At 42.0% G+C, this 19,196-nt stretch overlaps 1 protein-coding gene across 3 annotated transcripts in view; it reads left to right on the forward strand.

The window, feature by feature from the left end:
* Positions 1-18,848, forward strand: part of SLC49A4 (solute carrier family 49 member 4) — an 83,011-nt gene extending 64,163 nt beyond the window's left edge. Inside the window, exons 9-10 of one of the 3 annotated variants that reach the window (XR_013959912.1) lie at positions 1,890-2,167; positions 2,568-2,764. Coding sequence is in view for 2 of the 3 variants with exons in the window: in XM_080655727.1 (XP_080511853.1) it covers positions 1,890-2,005 (116 nt within the window). In the remaining variant the exon portion in view is untranslated. Of the gene's footprint in view, positions 1-1,889; positions 2,765-15,360; positions 15,407-17,999 lie in introns of those variants that run through there. The other 2 variants (XM_080655728.1, XM_080655727.1) reach the window with 2 other exon arrangements.
* Positions 18,849-19,196: the final 348 nt, after the last annotated feature.

Here is a 19,196-nt window from a genome sequence, read left to right on the forward strand (position 1 = left end):
CTGTTAATATTATCATCAGAAATCCAGAGGTTATATGGTTAATATTAAAGCAGAAGACACCTGGTGTGTCATTTCAGGGAATATCTGAATAAAGACAAGATCCCAGAGGTCACAGCCTCTCTGAGTGTTTAGATTATATTCAGACCAAGTAAAGCACAGAAAACAGCTTTCCATGAAATATGATTGAAATACATGTCTTTGTTACATGCCATATAATAGCATGTCTGACTTTTAAAATGTAGAAATTGAGAGGTAAGGAGGTGGCTTTTCTGAGCATATTACAGAAAAAAAGTATTTCAACACCTTCTCTTACCAGTTGGTTTTTGTGTTTCCATTCCTGAGCATAAAATTGCTCTTTTAGCCATATGAATTATGGATTAAACTGTGGACATCTTTGGGGCAGTATTAGCATTCAGTAGAAGTACAAAGGGAAAATATAAACCGATAGCAGTGCCCAAAGAAACGATGTCCCAGGGAACTTCTTTATCTAATTTGCTGTTTCTTTAAATTGAAACTGCTACATGGATATTAAACTACAGAGTTATCCCCACCACTGCCACCAACCTCGTTATGCCAAGAAGCTGCTCACTTCTGCACCCAGCACCTCAGGATTGACTGGTAAAGGGGTCAGGGTAGGAGAAGGCTGAGCAGATGCCTCGCTGAAGGGCCACTGGAGCTGGAGGGAACAGCTGGCAGCAGCCACGGTGGGTGGTGTGTATTCGTAGCGAGAGGCCCAGGATTGGTCTTTTGGCGAGTCCTGAATTCAGGAGCAAGCCTTTTTGAAGAAGCATGTTTTTAATTCCATTAAATCAGATCATAACAGAATTGTCTGTTTAGGTCAGTGGTTCTCAACCTTTCTAATGCCGCAACCCTTTAATACAGTTCCTCATGATGTGGTGACCCCCAACCATAAAATTATTTTGTTGCTACTTCATAACTGTAATTTTGCTACTGTTATGAATCGTAGTGTAAATATCTGTGTTTTCCGACGGTCTTAGGCAACCCTGCTAGTGGTTCTCAACCTGTGGGTAGAGCCTAAGACCATCGGAAAACACAAATATTTACATTATAATTCATAACAGTAGCAAAATTACAGTTATGAATAGCAACGAAAATAATTTTATGGTTGGGGGTCACCACAACATGAGGAACTGTATTAAAGGGTCGCGGCATTAGAAAGGTTGAAAACCACTGGTTTAGGTGATTCTTGTAGGTTTTCTGGTAATTGGCATCATATGTAACTATGATGCCAGTAGGAAAAAAGAAGAAATACATAAGCCAACATAGGCACAGTAGTTTCTGTAAGGGTAGAATTAGGATTAATTTTTTATGTTTTTCTTTAATTTTTATATATTTTCTCATCTGTTTTACAATGAATTACTACTTGATGTTTTTTCTGAGAATTAGATGTTTCTATCCATAAATAAATAAATAAATAAATAAATAAATAAATAAATAAATGTGTTATTTCAAAGTTCAGGTGATTTTCTTATTTGTCTGTCTAATCCATCAGCTATTTCTAAATAAGGACAAAAGTGAGAGTGATAGAGGGCCCTTCAAAATAATTAACAAACTAACATTTGAAGGTGATTGATTTTTTCCCTTTGAAGTTAATAGATTCTTTTCTGCCACAAAAATCAAGATAGATTAAATTGATGAAAACTTATTAACAACACTGATTAAAAATACTCCACATGAAAGCCCTGTAGTATATTACATGTACCACTTAGACCCCAGACTCTCTCTGTTTATGGAAAGCCAGTTGCCAGGCCTTCCAGGGCAAGTTTATCGAAAGTGCTTTTGAACGCAGGGCAGCTTGCTCCCGGCTTAGAGGTGGCGTTCTGCTGGTGACACATGGATGCTTACAACTGCGTGTGTTTGTCTTACAGAGTTGTCTTGGTTCAACTGGTGCCTTCCCGGGTCGTGTTTGCTCAGTCTCCTCCTCATTCTGTGCTTCAGGGAATCCTATGACAGACTCTATCTTGATGTGGTTGTCTCCGTGTAATAGCACAGACTCGAAGGAGTTTACAGAGAGACTGGAGATCCATCCTGCATCCTGCACATTTGCTCGGAATTGCACACCTGACGGATAAAAAGGAGAAGACGGAAACTTCATTCAGAGGTCTTGTGAAGTTACCGGTGATCACATTCATTTAATTACTACTAGGTAATGATAATGTGGGACTCAAATGATAATCGGGGATTTAAAAAACTCTCTAAATGGCATGCCTGTGCCCACTGCTGGGGTTGGCAGTGTTCTGTCTTACACACAAGGCACTACCTAAATAATTCCCTCTGTGCTCTGTGCCAGTGCCACAGGGCTGACGGATCCATTGTTACTATGAAAAGAAATAAAGGGCGTCTATCACATGGAGATAACTCCTTCCCTAAGTGACATATCAGAATAGGAAGAAATGCCACTAACTTCTAAAGAAGTTTAAACCTTATATCCGATTTTAATCAAAAAAAATAGCCAACAGGTATATCCAGGATAGAAATTAGCCACATGTACACTACATTTTTTTCTAATAAAGCCATTTCTTCTATGACTCCTTATTTTTAATTAGGTCAGAAACCCCTGGCCATCTTATGGCGACCAACCGCTTTCCAGTGACTTCAGAACACACACTTAGTGTCTCGACCTAAAGTTATCCTTGTTTCTGTGAAATACAGTTTCATCTATTAGGCTCTTAAATGATTATATTAAAGGTGACTAAACGTTTAATGTAGTCTCATTAAAAATTGTATGACAAATGTAATTCCATTCTGATTTAGCACTTTGTTAAAAGAGAAATGACAAATCACATAGGACATTCTATGTCTTCAGTGTGTGTGTGTGTGTGTGTGTGTGTGTGTATGGTGGCATGAGGTGTAAGTCCAGCACCAGCTATTATTTACAGGGGTTACATTTTATTCAATGACCCTTGTTTGAAAATAACAATTTACAACATTGAAACTTCTGTTAATTACATTCTTGTATTTCAATTCAGGTTGTAAAATATTCAGTTCTATATGGAGTCGATGTATTTGAGAGGGCAGTATTTTACCGGTACCCATTTTCTGTGTAAGGAGGATAGCTTTGTAAAAAATAACAATAACTCATGGAACAGCTCTCAGACATGGACTTCACTGCCACATGAAATATGCTGTGGTGGGATTATTTCCACTATTCACATTTACATAATTCCCCTCACACAGGAAAACCAAACATTTCCCCCAGAAGTCAAGAGTGATACTTTGCCTTCATTATTATGTTTCACTCAACCCTCTTTCCTTTTTCCTCACTTGAAATTGTGTCTTCCTTATCAGCTCAATATAACTTATATTTGTCTTTTTTGGGGGGCAGACAAGGTGCAAGCCAGATCTTTCTGTTAGCCACGGCGGTGACGTATGGTTAAGGAAAGCTGGTCAGCACTTACTTACTCATCTCTCCATGTGTGCATATACCATCACTCACACTCGTCCATAGTTCCAACCCTTAGTAAGTTCAAGGCTATTCATTAACTCACGTCGGTCCTGGAGGAAGATTCTATTACTTCTGAGCCTTCTTCTAAAATCCTAAATTGTTCAACTTGGAAAGTTTCTTACAAAAACCCTGAAATTTAACATCTGTAAGTCACCTTTAAATCATCTCCCTTTTATAACCACTCTGCTGACTTAGCAACAAGAAACAAAGGACCTAAGGAAGTTGCTGAAAAGTAGAAGAAAACCCATGAAAGCTAGACTTATTTCCAATGAACTCGATCATTCTTCTTAAATAAAAATAAAATGAAACCAGAATTCCTTAAGATGATTGAAAGCTAGCCACTAAGGATATCAGTAGTTCATGCCCCAGAACCTAAATTAACCACCAGCCCTTCTCTTTAGAAAGAAGATAGAGAGCAGAGGGAAGAATTCTGAAGTATTTGGTTTTAGTCAGATCTTTTGTATTTGAGGATGTTGCTGTATAAAATTTTGCTGTAATGCTTCTGATATACCAGTAGAACATTTTCATTATGGTTAATTCTAGTTTTAACACAAAGTAAAGAATAACACTTATTACCTAAATGACTAATTAGTTAACAGCTCATTAGTTAACTCAATATTTCAAGTGAGTAGTGATTAAAAGTTCTCGCATGTGCCAGAAACCAGCCATTGTTTTTAGCATGAGATGAGGCCCTCTGTCTCATTTATATCCACTTACCACTCCAGCAGATCATTCATTGTTCTCATCACAAATTGCAGCTGTTTTAAGTGATTAAAATTTCATATACAAAATCTGATAGAAATAGAACCAAAAAGCTTTGGGGTGGGGGAGCATTACACACTATTTATTTACCTGAATATTTCAAATCTTATTTTTTTATCTTTGTTTTTATTTCCAGCTTGCTTTAAAATAGGCCAGCTGCTATCTTTGCACTTTCTAAACAACTATAATATAATCCTAATGAAATTTTATAACTGAAAGAAATCTTAACTTTCCACTAACCCAAGCCTTCATTTTAGAATTTGTAGAAACAGTCCCAGAGAGGTCAAGGATCTTGCCAAAGGTCACACTCTTAGTTAGTGCAAAAGTAGAACTAAAACCCACATCTTCAGACTTCCAAAATACTTTTTTCCTACCTCACAGAATTGCAGCTTAATTTGGACACTTGGGGGAGTTTATGAATACTCTTCCATGTTCACAAACAGTAGGGCCTAAGAGTAAACTGCCATTATTTTGTGTGGAAAGTACAGGGATTAAATTGAGGTGATTATTTGGTTTTTAAGTAAAATCATTCTATTTTCTTCTTCACTCTCCAGTTGGTACTCTAAGTCTTAGTTTGCAATGGCATGATACAGAAAGATCTGATGAATAGTTCAGTCCTCATAAACCAAGTCCACATCATTAGTAATTGGTAAGGACATGTTACCGTCTAAGTCCCCTGTGGCTTATCAGTGAAAACTGAGTCTATGGGAAGACATATTTTTTAATATGGTCCATGATGGAGGAATAGGAACAAGACAAGTACACACATTTCCTTGGAGGATGGAGCTAATAAAAAAATAAATAAAAAGAGGGAATCCATACATGTATAATCTTGTATAGTTAAGCATATATGGCCTAAGGGCCAAATTTTATCATAGATCACATATGCATGTTTAATTACTGAGAATGCTTACAACTTGTTGATGAAACTCTTCTAATGAAGGATTCAAGCTAAGAGCTTTTAAATTGAAGAGGTTAAATTCCCATCTACTTTTAATTAGTTTTGTTGCTATTATATTTATTAAAATATAGGCATTCATCCTCCTGTTTGCATAAGTACAAGCTTCATTTTAAGATCCAATACAAATGCATAGTAAATTTCCTTTAAATTAATGTTAACAGCCACATTTAATTCCACATTTGTCCCTGAAATAATAAATAAAGGAATTACTATGATTATAGCAAGTGCAAAAGCTGTGATAGGAAGAAAGTGCCGTATTAAAAAAGAAATATATAGAAAACTGAGAAAATGTTATCAAACCTGTTTGACCTAAATATAGGAAAACTAGAATTCCATTATAGTTGGGAATTATGCAGAAAGGAGAAAGATATAGTTTATTTCCATAATATCAAACAGTTGCTACTCTGTTAGGAAATAGAAGCAGTACTTTGGGGAAAGTGTTGGACCATCCCAGAAGAACAAAACTTGACAGACAGGGGGTTCCCTTACGGCAGCATCCATCGGGGAAGCAGACATCATGTTGGCCACCCTGAGCATTCATTTCCTTTCAGGAGTTCTCCCAGCTCAGTTAGAACCGCAGAGTCAGGAGGTGAACAATACCAAGGCCCTTGAAAGTGTCACTTCTGGCCAGGGGTGGGAAGGATAGAGGCTGTGGGCAGTCTCTCCCCTGAACATGCTTCTTTTTATAACCACTTTCAGTTTGTTCTGCGCAGGACAGAAACATCAGCCTCTTGTTTCACTGAACAGTTTCTGAGTCTCTCCACTGTCCTCATTGTCTGGCACCTCAGCTTTCGGAATGCTTGCGTGAGTCAGACCTCAGCTCCATCCCTGCAACTCCTAGATGTCCGCTTCCTTGAACTGACTTCCTGGCACAGGGTTCTTCACACCCTTCACCCCTCCCCCAGCTCCCAGGCCAAAGTCCCAGGCTCAGTCCTGACTGGTGGTAGACCTCCCCTCTCCTGAAAGGATGCTAACATGGCCCAAACATAAGTAAATCCAGGTACTCCAGAAAGATTCGGCAATTCTTATGGTCAAAGCTCATAGATGAGAATTACAAAGGTCTCTAACAAATTTCTATACTTGTTATCTGCTGCATGTTAGAATACGGACATTGGATTGCCTTACGTTGTCTTCCGGTTGTGCTTTGGAACTTGGTGGGCCTCAAACAGTAACTTTCCATCTCAGCCCTTACTGAGAAAGAGCAGAAAGTTAGCCCACCCCACCTGCTGTGTTCATTCAACAAGGGGGCATTGAAATAAAATTTTAAAAAACACAGCTAAAAAATGAAACAAAGCACAGAATTCATTTCAGCAACTTTGGTAAAATGATTTTTTTAAAAACCACACACACACACACACACACACACACACACACACACGTCAAACTCTCTTAGTTTAAACGTGCTGGGATTGGTACATGTTGAGGGTTGGGGCTCCAGAGGGACTGCCAGGAGATCCACCCCACATCACGGGCTCTTGGGGTTCCCACCTGGCTCTTCCAGTTTAAAAGGGAGGCGGCTTCAGGCTCCACCAAAATGGCCAAAATGACTTGGAGATACTTTTAATTTACCTCAAGGTTAGAAAATGATACTTCTTTAAGAAACTACAGTTTAATTTGAACTTCCTATAAGTCAGCTTGGCTTTCTTCCCATTTACGCAGAAGGATCATAGAATCAAAAAGATGATCTAATCCAACCACCTCATTTTACAAGTAAGTAAAAATAGAACCTGAGAAGTTAATGACGCAGCCAGGGCTTAGCAGGTCACTGCCTCCCAGACCAGCATTTCCCTCCATAAATGTGCTAACCAGAAGTAAATTCTTACAGGTAAATTTTTTTTCATTTCTTTAAAATTTTTGAAAATGAAACAAGAAATACATGACTCATTATAAAATTCTTAGTTCAGAAGTATAAAGTGAACTCTACAAACAAGTGCTGGCTAATCCATTCTCCTTTCCAGAGGTCATCCCTCAGAAGCCTCTCAAATCTTCTATGCAGTTTCATACAAATGCATAAAAACTTGGGATTTAAAATCAAGTGATCTAAGGAATGTTTCTTACGCCACATTGGCATTAACTTTGGGCAGAAGCAGGAGTTTCTGAGATCTGTCTCCTCATGAGTCTGAATCAAATGTCACAGTGGTTAATATTTAACAGCATTTTACCGGCCTCATTATATACCATCAAGCTCTATCATATTCTAAAATTTAGAGATGAATTCCAATATGCAATATTCTGCCTTTCTTTTGGGAAATAGAGCTTCTGTTTTTAAGTCACCAACTAAGGTCCACATACTGTGAGGGAAGAAGATGAGTGACCCCCAAAATCCAAATAGATTTCTTGACCCTGTTTCTTGGCTCCCCATCTCAGCAGAGGCACGCAATGCTTCAGAACATCTGGAGGATGCGCGTATGTGATTCCACTTGCTCAAAATAATAGGTAAGGAAGATGTGGTAACCCTTACTGTTTTCCTAACCGGCTTCCTCAGCTCTCCTATCTTTCCCGCTAGCAGCAAAGCTGATGAGCTGCAGCAGGACAAGAACTTAGCTTTTGTGGTCACTTCCTTTCCTGCCTTCCCTCCCGTCCAGTTGTCCCTTCTGGTTGTGTTCTTACTTAATTTCTGACTGTGCTTGGAAGCAAGTTGTGTGAAACCCAGATTTTTTGAATTGCCAGCATCAGGGAGGCAAGCTGGCCAAGCAGTGTCTTGATGAACTAGATGGGAGAGGACATAGAGAAAGCACCCTGGCCGAGGAGCCCCAGGCCTGGCTCAGGTCCCAGCCCTGGTGTCTTCAGCCGTTTGACCGTGAGTGAGTCACTTCGTCTCTCATTTATTCACATCGCTGAAATGAGGGAGTGAGCAAAGATATTCGCTAAGGTTTCTTCCAGGAAATTCAGGTCCACTCGTATTTGAGTATTAGAAAATGACTGAAGGTCATGCAGTCTGTGGAACTGCTCAGCCTGTGGTACGGTCACGTTTATGGTCATGTTTCCGTTTGTGCAGTAGCCCTCCTGCTGTGCCTGCTGGTACATGAACACGTGGGCTGTTCCCTCGCACTCACATGCAATGAGAAGTGGCTTCTTCATTTTCTGACAGGAGATAAACCACAGGTGCTATTTATTTCCCTGGAGGACTATATACATGAAATGTGGGTTTATTAAATTTATCAAATGCAATAAGAGAAAACCTGCCATCTGATGCTGAGAGAGCATTCTAGCGCCAGGTCAGAATACTGCATTTGCTCGTGAGAATCAGGCCTAACAGGAACGTCCTTTGGTTTGGTTTGATTCATCGTGGGCCAGCAATGGGTTTGCACCTGCAGGAATCAAATTGTCAGATCAGATGGTAAAGCTGATCCTCGAATTACGTGTTGATTTGCAAATACTCTCCTGAACTAACAATGAAAAGGAACGGTGACCGTTTCCCAAATACCTAATTATGCATAACAGGAACCCAAATATTTGTCTCATAACATCACTGACTATAACTGAGTTCAAGGAAGGATATTTTGTTCCATGGAAATTGCCATCATAGACAGAACCTGTACCTGTCTGGGAGCATAGGATCAATTTCAAGGAATCCCAGACCCTGTTATCATTCCATGACTGGGGGGTGGGTGACTATTCCTTAGGGAAGCTGAGGATACTGTTGGCTCCTCAACTCCCCCTGGAGACAAAAATGCATACACATTGAAATACACATGCTCGGGAGGCCTTGTGAGTCTCCTTTCTGAAAGAGATTTGAGTTTTAACAAAGAACAAAGTCTAAACACCAAAAAGAAGGATTTCTAATGATAGAACTTGGGATACCAGCTATCCAGGTAGAGAAGGGCTACTCGGGGGCTGGAGATGTGGAAGCCCTTCAGGTCTCCACCTGTGAGTATGCCTGAGCCACACTGGATGCCACACTTGATGCATTGCTAGTGAAGTCCTGGCCTTCCTAAGCCTTTGCAGAAACCCAAAGATTGCTCAAAGGGCAGGTTTTAGTTCTGTAGATGATTTTGTTTACTATGAATTCCCAATTTCAAACTTACTTCTCTCCCCACCAGAAATATATGATTTTTGGAAATGAAATATTAGGAAAATTCTGCCTCCATTCTACCAAATTACATCTACAAGTTTCAAACAAAATCACTTTCTTCTTTTTTTTTAAAATATATTTTATTGATATTTTACAGAGAGGAAGGGAGAAGGATAGAGAGGTAGAAACATCGATGAGAGAGAAACATCGATCAGCTGCCCCCTGCACACCTCCCACTGGGGATGTGCCCGCAACCAAGGTACATGCCCTTGACCGGAACCGAACCCGGGACCCCTCAGTCCGCAGTCCGACACTCTATCCATTGAGCCAAACCGGTTTCGGCCAAAATCACTTTCTTGACATACACACATGTTTCTGTTTAGGTCTGTGATTCAGAGAAAGTACCTGGAAGAAGTCCTGTGTGGTGACTGATCCCACCTCACCAACCATGGGCAGAACCAGGCCACCCAACGTAATCCACCCCAAATTGAGGACTGTCTCTTTTCAGTCCTCCTCTGAACCCTCTAACCCACACTGCACTGCTCTTCCTGATCAATAAGTTATTGCTGAGAAAAGTGTTTTCGTAAGTGATGTAAATGTCTCCAATGGACCCGTCCCTGTCCTTCATGACCCCATGGTCCTTTCGGCTTGCACCCCAGAATTCTTGCTCCATGTCCCAAAGAAATGCAGTTACCCTTGTCCTTTTCAGGAAAACACAAAACATCAATTGATATCTTAGCCCTGATATTTCACCCTCTTCTATCTCAGAATAAAGAGGCCTATCCATATTTGTTGTCATTTTTACACAAGCTTGTTATAGTCCCCCAGTGTCCTGGGCAGGCAACTCTGTGCTACATTCTGTCGCCCATAATTGTCCTTCCATCTAATTGGGGGAAATGAACCAGCCATTGATTCCCTGACCTATTCACTCTTTTATCAGTATTCCTTTACCAGTCAATTCTTTGTTATCTAAGTCCTGAAATTTATTTCATTGTTTTTGCTTTAATTTTTGCTTACAAAGTTTCTTCTTTTGTCTTAAAGCAGACTGTGATCTTTTTTTCATCTGAGTACTTTATAATAAAACTGGGGTCCCTAGGCCTGGCCTGTGCCCTCTCGCCGCAATTCAGGACCCCTTGGGGGATGTCGGAGAGCCAGTTTCAGCCCTATCCCCGCAGGCCCAACCAAGGGACCCCTCCTTGCACCGGGCCTCTAGTATGCATGTAAGATCTTTGGTTAATCTCTTTCCGCCCTCCCCTCTCCCGCCTTCCCTCTGAGATTCATCATTCTGTTCCATGTTTCCATGCCTGTGGTTTCCGCTCCTGTGTTGAGCATCTGCCTCCTGGTGGTCAGTGTGCGTCATAACTATTGGACAGTCGGCCGGTCAGCCATTCACTTAAGCTTTTATATATATAGATGAGAACATAACAGAATACCCTAAAATAAAGTCAGGCAGGGATTTCATCAAAGTCAATACTAAATGCTGGGAGAAGCAGATCGTACTTAAACACACACAAACACACACACACACACACACAAACCTGGGATGGAGGAGGCTGGATCTTGTAATTCAACCAGTATATTTGCGTTCCTGCTGCACACTGGGCACTGGGCTAGGCGCTGTGGCTACAGAAACAAGACAGGGTCCTGGCCCTCAGAGACATTCATATTCTGAAGAATCCATTCATAAAAACTGATTCAAAGCCAGCAACACCACCTAAATGCTGTTGGAAGTTTTGCAGCTTATTTCTACAGCTGTCTATGGGATCTTTCCCTCCTTGGAAAATATGTTCTAAATCCTGTTTTCTTGGTCTGTTAAAATTCCATGCTGTCTCTAATCAACGTATAACTATGTGTAACCTTCAAGGACAGCCTTCGAAGGGAAAGGCAGAGAAATCTGTTTTAATGGCTTGAAAAGAATTGGAAAGAGTTTAGGGAAAGATGACAAGCTTCCAAAGCGTTCATATCTGCTAGTGTTTGTTCAGACATGGGGTTAGGCAGAGGGAAGGGCCTTCCCGCACGGGGAAACCCAGGAGACCCCCGTGGAAGAGTTAGTGAGGTATGACTGGCTTATAGGCATGTGTAAGCATGTCTGCTGAGCAAAAGTGGAGGAGGAGGTTGGACGTAGGGAATTGTGGTGGAAGAAGGTTCCAGAAAACAAGCTTGAGCTGGCTCATCTCCTGACTCATCTGGCCCAGCCTCCTGCCTCCACACACATCCTGTCTGCTGTGCGTCTGGCCACCTGCTTTTTCAGCTCTTGAGAGATGGCAGTTCTATAGTCCCCCTGTCGTCTGTTCCAGAGCCAGGCCCTTCTCACTTTGAAGTGCTTGCTTCCAAAGAGTGGCGGCAGGAGAGATGGGGTCAAGAAACCATGTGACAGAGGGAAGACAAGCAGCACAAGTCAGGGCAGAGGACCTGTGACAAGGAATGGTGACCAGGAATTTCTCACTTCCTCCACACTCCAAAGCCCCGGGAACACTGGAAGGTGGAGCCCGCCATCCGGAACCCTGACCCATCTGGCACAGTGGAGGTGCCTGTGCTGCTCTGAGAAACAGTGGGAATCTACACCTGCACTGCCTCCCAAGAGGAACTGAGTTTTATTCAAAAGTCTGTAAATCTCACAGTGCCCCCTTCCATTTTTTAGGAATGTCTGTAAGTGAAGGCATGCTTTCAGCTCCCCAATATGTTTCATGCACTCTGCCTGAGTAATCACTTTTCATACCTGAGCGCGGAGCAGAGGAATTAGGTCGTCCAAGTGGACCTAGATTCAAGTCAGGTTGCCATGTCTTACTCCATTCAGACTTTTCCATTTGCCTCCACCCTCTCACACTCCTAGAAGCAAGCCACAAAGCCTGTCCAACCGAAATCATTATCCCAATGCCCAAGCACTCTGGTTCTCCTGTTCTCAAGCCATGGTGCATTTGGTTTGATTTTGCAGGGGCAGCGGGAGGAAGAGAGTTGAGTGGGATGGCTGCAGTAATAGCAGAGGCAGCCGCTGGTGTGGGAGCCTTTAATAGTCCCACTGTCACCAATCTCCACACTAGGGGGCCTCGCATGCCAAACAGGGTTCCCCTCACCCCATTCCCTGGGGTTCCTGGAGGTGACCCATCCCTTGGCTTTAGGCCTCCCTCTAGACCTTGAATGTCATGCCTTCCCCTATTCTTCCTCCCAGTCCTGGCCACACTGAAGCCCCTAACTCCTTTTCAGTCTGTGGAAGAACAAAGTCCTTACCTATTGGGGTCCTGGGAGTAGTTTGGGCTGAAACTGCTGCAGTGGGACAGACATAAGAAGTTCCGGCTGCCCCGACGCCTGCCTCTGGGCTCTGAGTTAAGAACAGGCTAGGCCAGTCCCAGGGGACTGAGGATAGAGCACATGATGTATTGAGCTTCTCCCACCTCCAGGACCTGACTTTAAAATAGCCCCTCTAAGTCCCAGGTGATTACAGGCTCCTGACAGCCGGTGCTCTCTTCCTGTGACTCCCCGCGTGCCTAGCAAACTGGTCTCCTGGCAGGAGGGGTGGTGCAAATATGAAATGGTGCAGGGAGGAGGCTTAACATCTGCCGGCACTGAGACGATGCTGGGGGTCCCAGCTCTGTGACCTGGTGGGTCTATGCAACTGTCAGAACATGAGTGTATGGGATGAATTCTCTTAGGAAGGGTTCTGTGTGTTTTTAAATAATTCTTACCATGTAAAGGTTGTATTACATTTTAATAAAATAAATCGTTTTTTCATTTTACTTTTTCAACAGTCGAGGTTTTCTAGATTTTTATTTTATGGCCAAGTATACTTTTGTAAGGAAATGTTGAAGTCGTATTTTTATTCTTTTAAAACTATAGTTCATGTCAACTATAATCACTGATAAATATTATTCATGTGCAACTTTCCTTCCTTGCCATTGGGCCTTTCTAAGAAACTGTGTTTTGGCATAGCCTTTTATTTAAAACGTCATTTTACATGTTGTGAATACTGAAGATTCTAAAAAATAAAGATGCATTTAAAATCTCTGTGCTGTTACATTGTAGAAATGGTAATGTGCTTTGCTTTGCCAAAGTGGTAATTAAATGTTTAATGGTTTAGAACTCCGAGCTCAGAATGGAGGCTCTAGTCATTACTCGCAGCGTGAGCTTCCACACAGGCCCGCTTTTGGGGAGAATTCACGTTAGAATGGCAATCTCCTGTTCAGTCAGGAAATACGGTTCTGTTGACGGTGTAGTGACTGTGCTGTGCTTTTTCAATAAATGTGTATTGAAAGCACTTGTGCTAGCGTGGTCCGCATTTTGTTTTTAACCAAACTCCAAATGGCAGGAGAAGTGAAGACAAAGCTCCCTGAGCGTTTGGGCAGCGAGATGTGGTGGGAAAAACATGAGCGTGGGAGCAGGACAGGCTGGGCCGAACCCTGCCCCTCAACCAATGAGCCCCGAGACTTGGGAACCCCTTCATCTCTTTTGGAGATCCTGTGTTCTCATCCATTAAAAATACATAATTAAAGTCCTGGCCGGGGTGGCTCAGTTGGTTGAGCATCGTCCCGAGCACCGAAAAGTTGCTGGTTTGATTCTCTGTCAGAATACATCCCAAGATTTTGGGTCTGTCCCTGGTCTGAGTGCGTGTGGGAGGCAACAATTGATATTTCTCTCTCTCCCTCTCCCTCTCCCTCTAAAGACCAATAAAACGTAATTTTAAAAATACATAATTAAAATAAAGGAGGGGGAAAATCATGCTTCCCTCCCATGAGTTTTGTGAGGAACATGGAGCACCTGGCACATTGGAACTGTTGAGGTCGCGAGTATTTTTATTCCTTTATATTCTTTTATTCTTTTTATGCCTGGTGTTCCTTGCCTTCTCCCTTTCCTCCCCTCTTGTCTCTCTCCCAAAGTCATTTTTATTTTTTTAATATTCAAGTTAAAATTTTTGGCCTCTGAGTAAGAAGATAGTGATTAGATGTTTACATATTTAATATTGCTTCTAATTTTTCATGGGAGTTAATTCCAAAAACTGTTGATCACAGCTGGATTGAAAGAGCAACTGGGGAATGAGGTGATGTTTTTTTATATAAGTAGACAGTACTTTAAGTCTACTGGAGACCCAATGGGATTTGCCTTGTGGAATTTGAAACAAAAGAACAAGCAGCTAAAGCTATTGAAGTAGGTCCAGATCCATTGCTAAAACATGGGGGCACTTCCTTTCTTAGTTTCAAAGCAAGCTCATCCATGAGCGAGTGGCCGGGTGCCCAGTCCTGGAAACACGTGGCGTCGTGAACGTCCTTTAACCTTGTGGAGGAAAGTTTTTCTTAATCTTCCCAGATTAGTTTCCGAACTGTCCTGTTCTCCTCTTACAGGTTTCAAAGTCTTCATTTTTAAAAACACAGGAAAATATAATGCTTTCTCTACATCTCATTGTGAACAGGGTTAATATAGAACAAGCATCACTGCATTTTTATTTTATATCTTTAACATTATGTCATGAACATTTTCCCATGACAAGGGACACTTTTATAATTTAAGGTTTTTAATTTTATTGTTGGACATTAAGGTTGTTTCTGAGGAGATGTATTCTGGGAAAATGCATTGTTTGATATTTACCTTTGTCCTAGTTTCTCAATATTTTCCTATGAAAGATACCTAGAAGGAGAATTACTTGGTTCAGGTATGAAGACTTTTAGCTCCTGACACATATCCTCATATTAATTTAACTAGAGGCCCAGTGCACAAAATTTGTGTACTGCAGGGGGGGGTCCCTCAGTCTGGCCTGCGGCCTCTTGCAGTCCAGGACCCCCCAGGGGATGTCTGCCTGCCAGTTTAGGGGGGGATCAGGCCTAAGTCGGCAGTCAGACATCCCTCTCACAGTCCCAGACCCCTCTCTCCTTACTGCTCCTTACCGCCCACCTCCAGAGGAGGCGGGTGAGGCTTCCACCACCACCACTGCACTGGCCAGCCATGAGCCTGGCTTCTGGCTGAGCGGCGCTCCCCCTGTGGGAGCACACTGACCACCAGGGGGCAGCTTCTGCATTGAGCGTCTGTTCCCTGGTGGTCAGTGCGAGTCATAGCGACTGGTCGTTCCACTGGTCGTCCTGCTGTTCAGTTGATTTGCATATTAGGGTTTTATTATATAGGATTATTTATACAGCCTCAATGGAAAAACTGTTTCTTCTCTATACTCAGTATAGGCATACCTTGGAGATATTTCAGTTCCAGACTCTGCAATAAAGTGAGTATCACAATAAAGTGAGTCACACAAATTTTTGGGGTTCCTAGTGTATATAAAAGTTTAAAATATATTGTAGTTTATTAAATGTGCAATAAGATTATCTAAAAATGTACATAACTTAATTTTAAAATACTTTATTGCTAAAAAATTATGCTAACCATCAGCTGAGCCTTCAATGCGTTGGAATCTTTCTGCTGGTGGAAGATCTTGCCTTTAATTTGTTTAAAAAAAAAAAAAAAAAGGCAGTGTCTCTGAAGCTCAATAAAATGAGACAGGCCTATTCTCACTTCCGACACCAAATGTGTGGGGTTTTCCACACAAAGCAATTCTCTAATTCTCAGCAGACACCAACAATTTAACTCAATTCTGACACTAACTGCCAGAGTTAGGGTAGACCTCAAGGTTAAGGCCTGAGTCCCACAGGATGATCCCCTCCCCACTACTTCAGGTGCCAATTGCAAGCCAAGTTGTCACCTGTGTTTCTGACCAATGAAAGGCTATAAATCAGGGGTTCTCATGAGCCTTTCCTTAGGTCTGATAATTTGCTAGGATGGCTCCCAGAACTCAGGAAAACACTTTTTGTACTAGATCACAAGTTTATTATAAAAAGATACAACCCAGGAATGGCCAGGTGGAGGAGATGGACATATGGAGGAAGGGGCACAGAGCCTCGGTGCCCTACAGGCACGCCACCCTCTCAGCACCTCCATGTGTTCACCAAAGGCTCAGGTCCCACCGCCTTCAGTTAGGGTTTTTATAGGGGTTCATTAGCAATAATTGATTAAATCATTGGCTGTTAGAGATTAGCTCAACCTCCCGTCCCTCTGCCCTCCCAGGAGGTTTCAGAGTGGGACTGAAGTTCGGTCTAATCCCTGTGGTTGGTTCCCCTAGCAACCAGCCCCCATACTGTGGCTGTGGCCCCGTTTGTCTCATGAGCATACAAAAAGACACCGCACTTAGGAGACTCCCCTGGTTTTAGGGTCTGTGTGCCACGAAGTGGAGGCAGAGACCAAATGTCTATTTCTTATTGTGTCACAGCCCCATTAGGTCTACCAGCAAATGCGTTTGTTTCAGAGATGCTACTCTGGTGGGAAAGTGAGCAGTAAGGGTGACAGGAGGGCAAGTCACACTGGCCTTTCCCCTCCCTGATCTTTGCTTCGCTTCTCATAAATTGCACACCCTTGGCATGTATGACCCTTGCTACAACCCTTTAGTTCTTTCTTACATTAAAACACTGGATCTGCTGATCATTAAGATCCCGTTCAATTCTGAATTCCAGTAAGTAAGAGGCCAGAAGGAGGCAGTATAGGAAGGGATGGAGGGAAGAAGAGAAATTCTCAAGTTTGGATAAATGGAGATAAATGGAAAACCCTATAGAGGAGACTTTAGTTTTTCACTAGTGGTGTCTTGCAGAGCTGTTTCATGCATAATTTACTGGACTGGTATCTTTTGTCCCCAAAGGAAGCTAGGACATATTTTGGAATTTTGTCAACGAAGCAATTTTTGTGAAGCTCAAGACTATATTTTCCATATTTACTTTGACATACCAGTGACTTAGATTGCTGAAACAAACCTTAACCCCCACGCTTAGCTCAGATAACAATTTTGGGTGCTTGCTGGGTGCCTGATACTGTCCTAAGCACTTTCCATGCTTTAGCCCTCACAGCAAACCCAGAGTACATTCTATTATTAGCTCCATTTTGCATAAGAAGAACAAATTGCCCAAGGTTAAATTGCTGGTGAGCAGTGCGCTGCGTTAGAGCCCCGGCTGTGAGGATGCAGACCCCGACTCCAACCAGGAGGCAGCAGGTCCTGGAAAACTCCCTCTCTCTCTCTCTCTCTCTCACACACACACACACACACACACACACACACACTCTCTCTCTCTCTCTCTCTCACACACACACACACACACACACACACACACACACACACACACACACACGTGGAGGAGGTTTTTTTAAGATCACTGCCAGACTTTGTTTCAGGCTCTGTTCTATAAAATTTACTCTTCACAAAAGTCCTGCCAGGTAGGTGTCACCGCTCCCACCTCACATCGCCCAGCCAGGAAATGGTGGGTCTGGAATGCAAAGGTCCAGGGGTCATCCTTGTGCGTCAGGGGCTTTCAGCTCAGGGCGTGTGAGTGCAGGAGGTTCACAAGGTGCTGGATTTAAGGAAACCAAGGGCGGCCTTTCCTAACACCCATCTGAGATGGCTCCTGCTGACCTGAGGTGCGGGCTGGGTTCTACTTTTCCTACTTACCATTTCATACTTGTCCCTTTTCTACTTTATAAGTGATAGGCGTATCTCTCACACTTAGCATTATTACTATGGAGGTCCTGGGATGTGAAAACCTCCCCACTGCCCCATAAAAGGGGAGGAATCGGGACAATTCCACAATGCCTCCTACAGTAAGTTATTATAGGGCTTCGTATCCATCCCTTTCTTATACATATTTCTGTTACAGAAAACATGGCATTATAAATGGGGTGCTCTGGCTCAGAATTCAGATGTAGTATAGAGTGGGGGAGCAGAAGGGATGACAACTTCTGTTTAATAACCTCACCTTTTCTATCCCCAACTATTGTCAAAGATCATGAAACTCCTAAGGAACAGTCCAAGAAAGCAAAGCAAGTGAGAGATGGTGACGGTGGCAGGACCTTATCTCCCCCACGTGACACCCGTGTCTGGGCTGCGGGCCTTATCTCACTGTATCTGTCTTGGAATCTTCAAGGTTGGAATAAAGCCTGCTGCGTGAGAAGGCCATCCCCTCTGCCTCTCCACGCTCCCAGCCCGGAAGAAGTGCTCTGAGAGAGCTGTCCCTCACCCAGGCCCGGCCTGAGTCCCAGGGGAAGCCTTGAGAGAGTTTCAAAGACCAGAAGGAAAGAAGTTCCCTATTTACTTCAGCCAGATGAATAGTACATCTTCAAGTAAAGGAAACACTGTAAGAGCTAAGTTATGTATTTTATATTTTCTTGGACACTTATTCACATTTTTAACTGCTTTATTGAGATATAATTGCCTAACATATTTAAAATGTACAATATACATTTTGATACATGTACATACCCATGAAACCATCACTACCATCAACTATGTGGACATATCTACTGCCCCCTTTAACACCCCTCTCTCCTGTCACTATACCCCATCCTAGGCCAACACTGATCAGCCTTCTGCCACTATAGATTAATTTTCATTTTCTAGATTTGTATATAAATGAACAGTACAGTATGTACCCTTTATTTTTGGCTTCTTTCACTTAGTGTAATTATTTTGATATTTATTCAAGTTGCTGTGTGTATCAATAGTTTGTTCCTTTTTATTGCTGTATAGTACTCCATTGAAAGGATATACCACAGTTTTTATCCATTCACCTGTTGAGGGGCTGTGTCTAGTTTTTGGCTTTGCAAATAAAACTTCTATTTTTTTCTTTGTGTGGACATATACTTTCTTTTTTCTTTAGTAAATACCTAGGAGTGGAATGGCTGGATCATGTAGTAAATACATGCTTAACTATTTAAGAAATGGCCAGACCATTTTCTGAAGTGTTGTTCTGTAAATAATGCACTTATACTCAGCATTAATACTTGTTTTGCAAGTCCTAAGAAGGTCTCTCTCTCTATTGTTAATCTTTCTCATTTTAGTAATAAGTAACATTTATTCTAAACCACTGTTGCCTAAAATTTATTTTACATTTAATATTTGTTAAAATTCAAGTGTCTCTATAATGTTTGATGTTAATAATAATTATGATATCTCAATTCCAAATACTTGATTAACTTAGATC

Source organism: Plecotus auritus (assembly GCF_963455305.1).
Source record: "Plecotus auritus genome assembly, chromosome: 2".
Classification (NCBI taxonomy): domain Eukaryota; kingdom Metazoa; phylum Chordata; class Mammalia; order Chiroptera; family Vespertilionidae; genus Plecotus; species Plecotus auritus.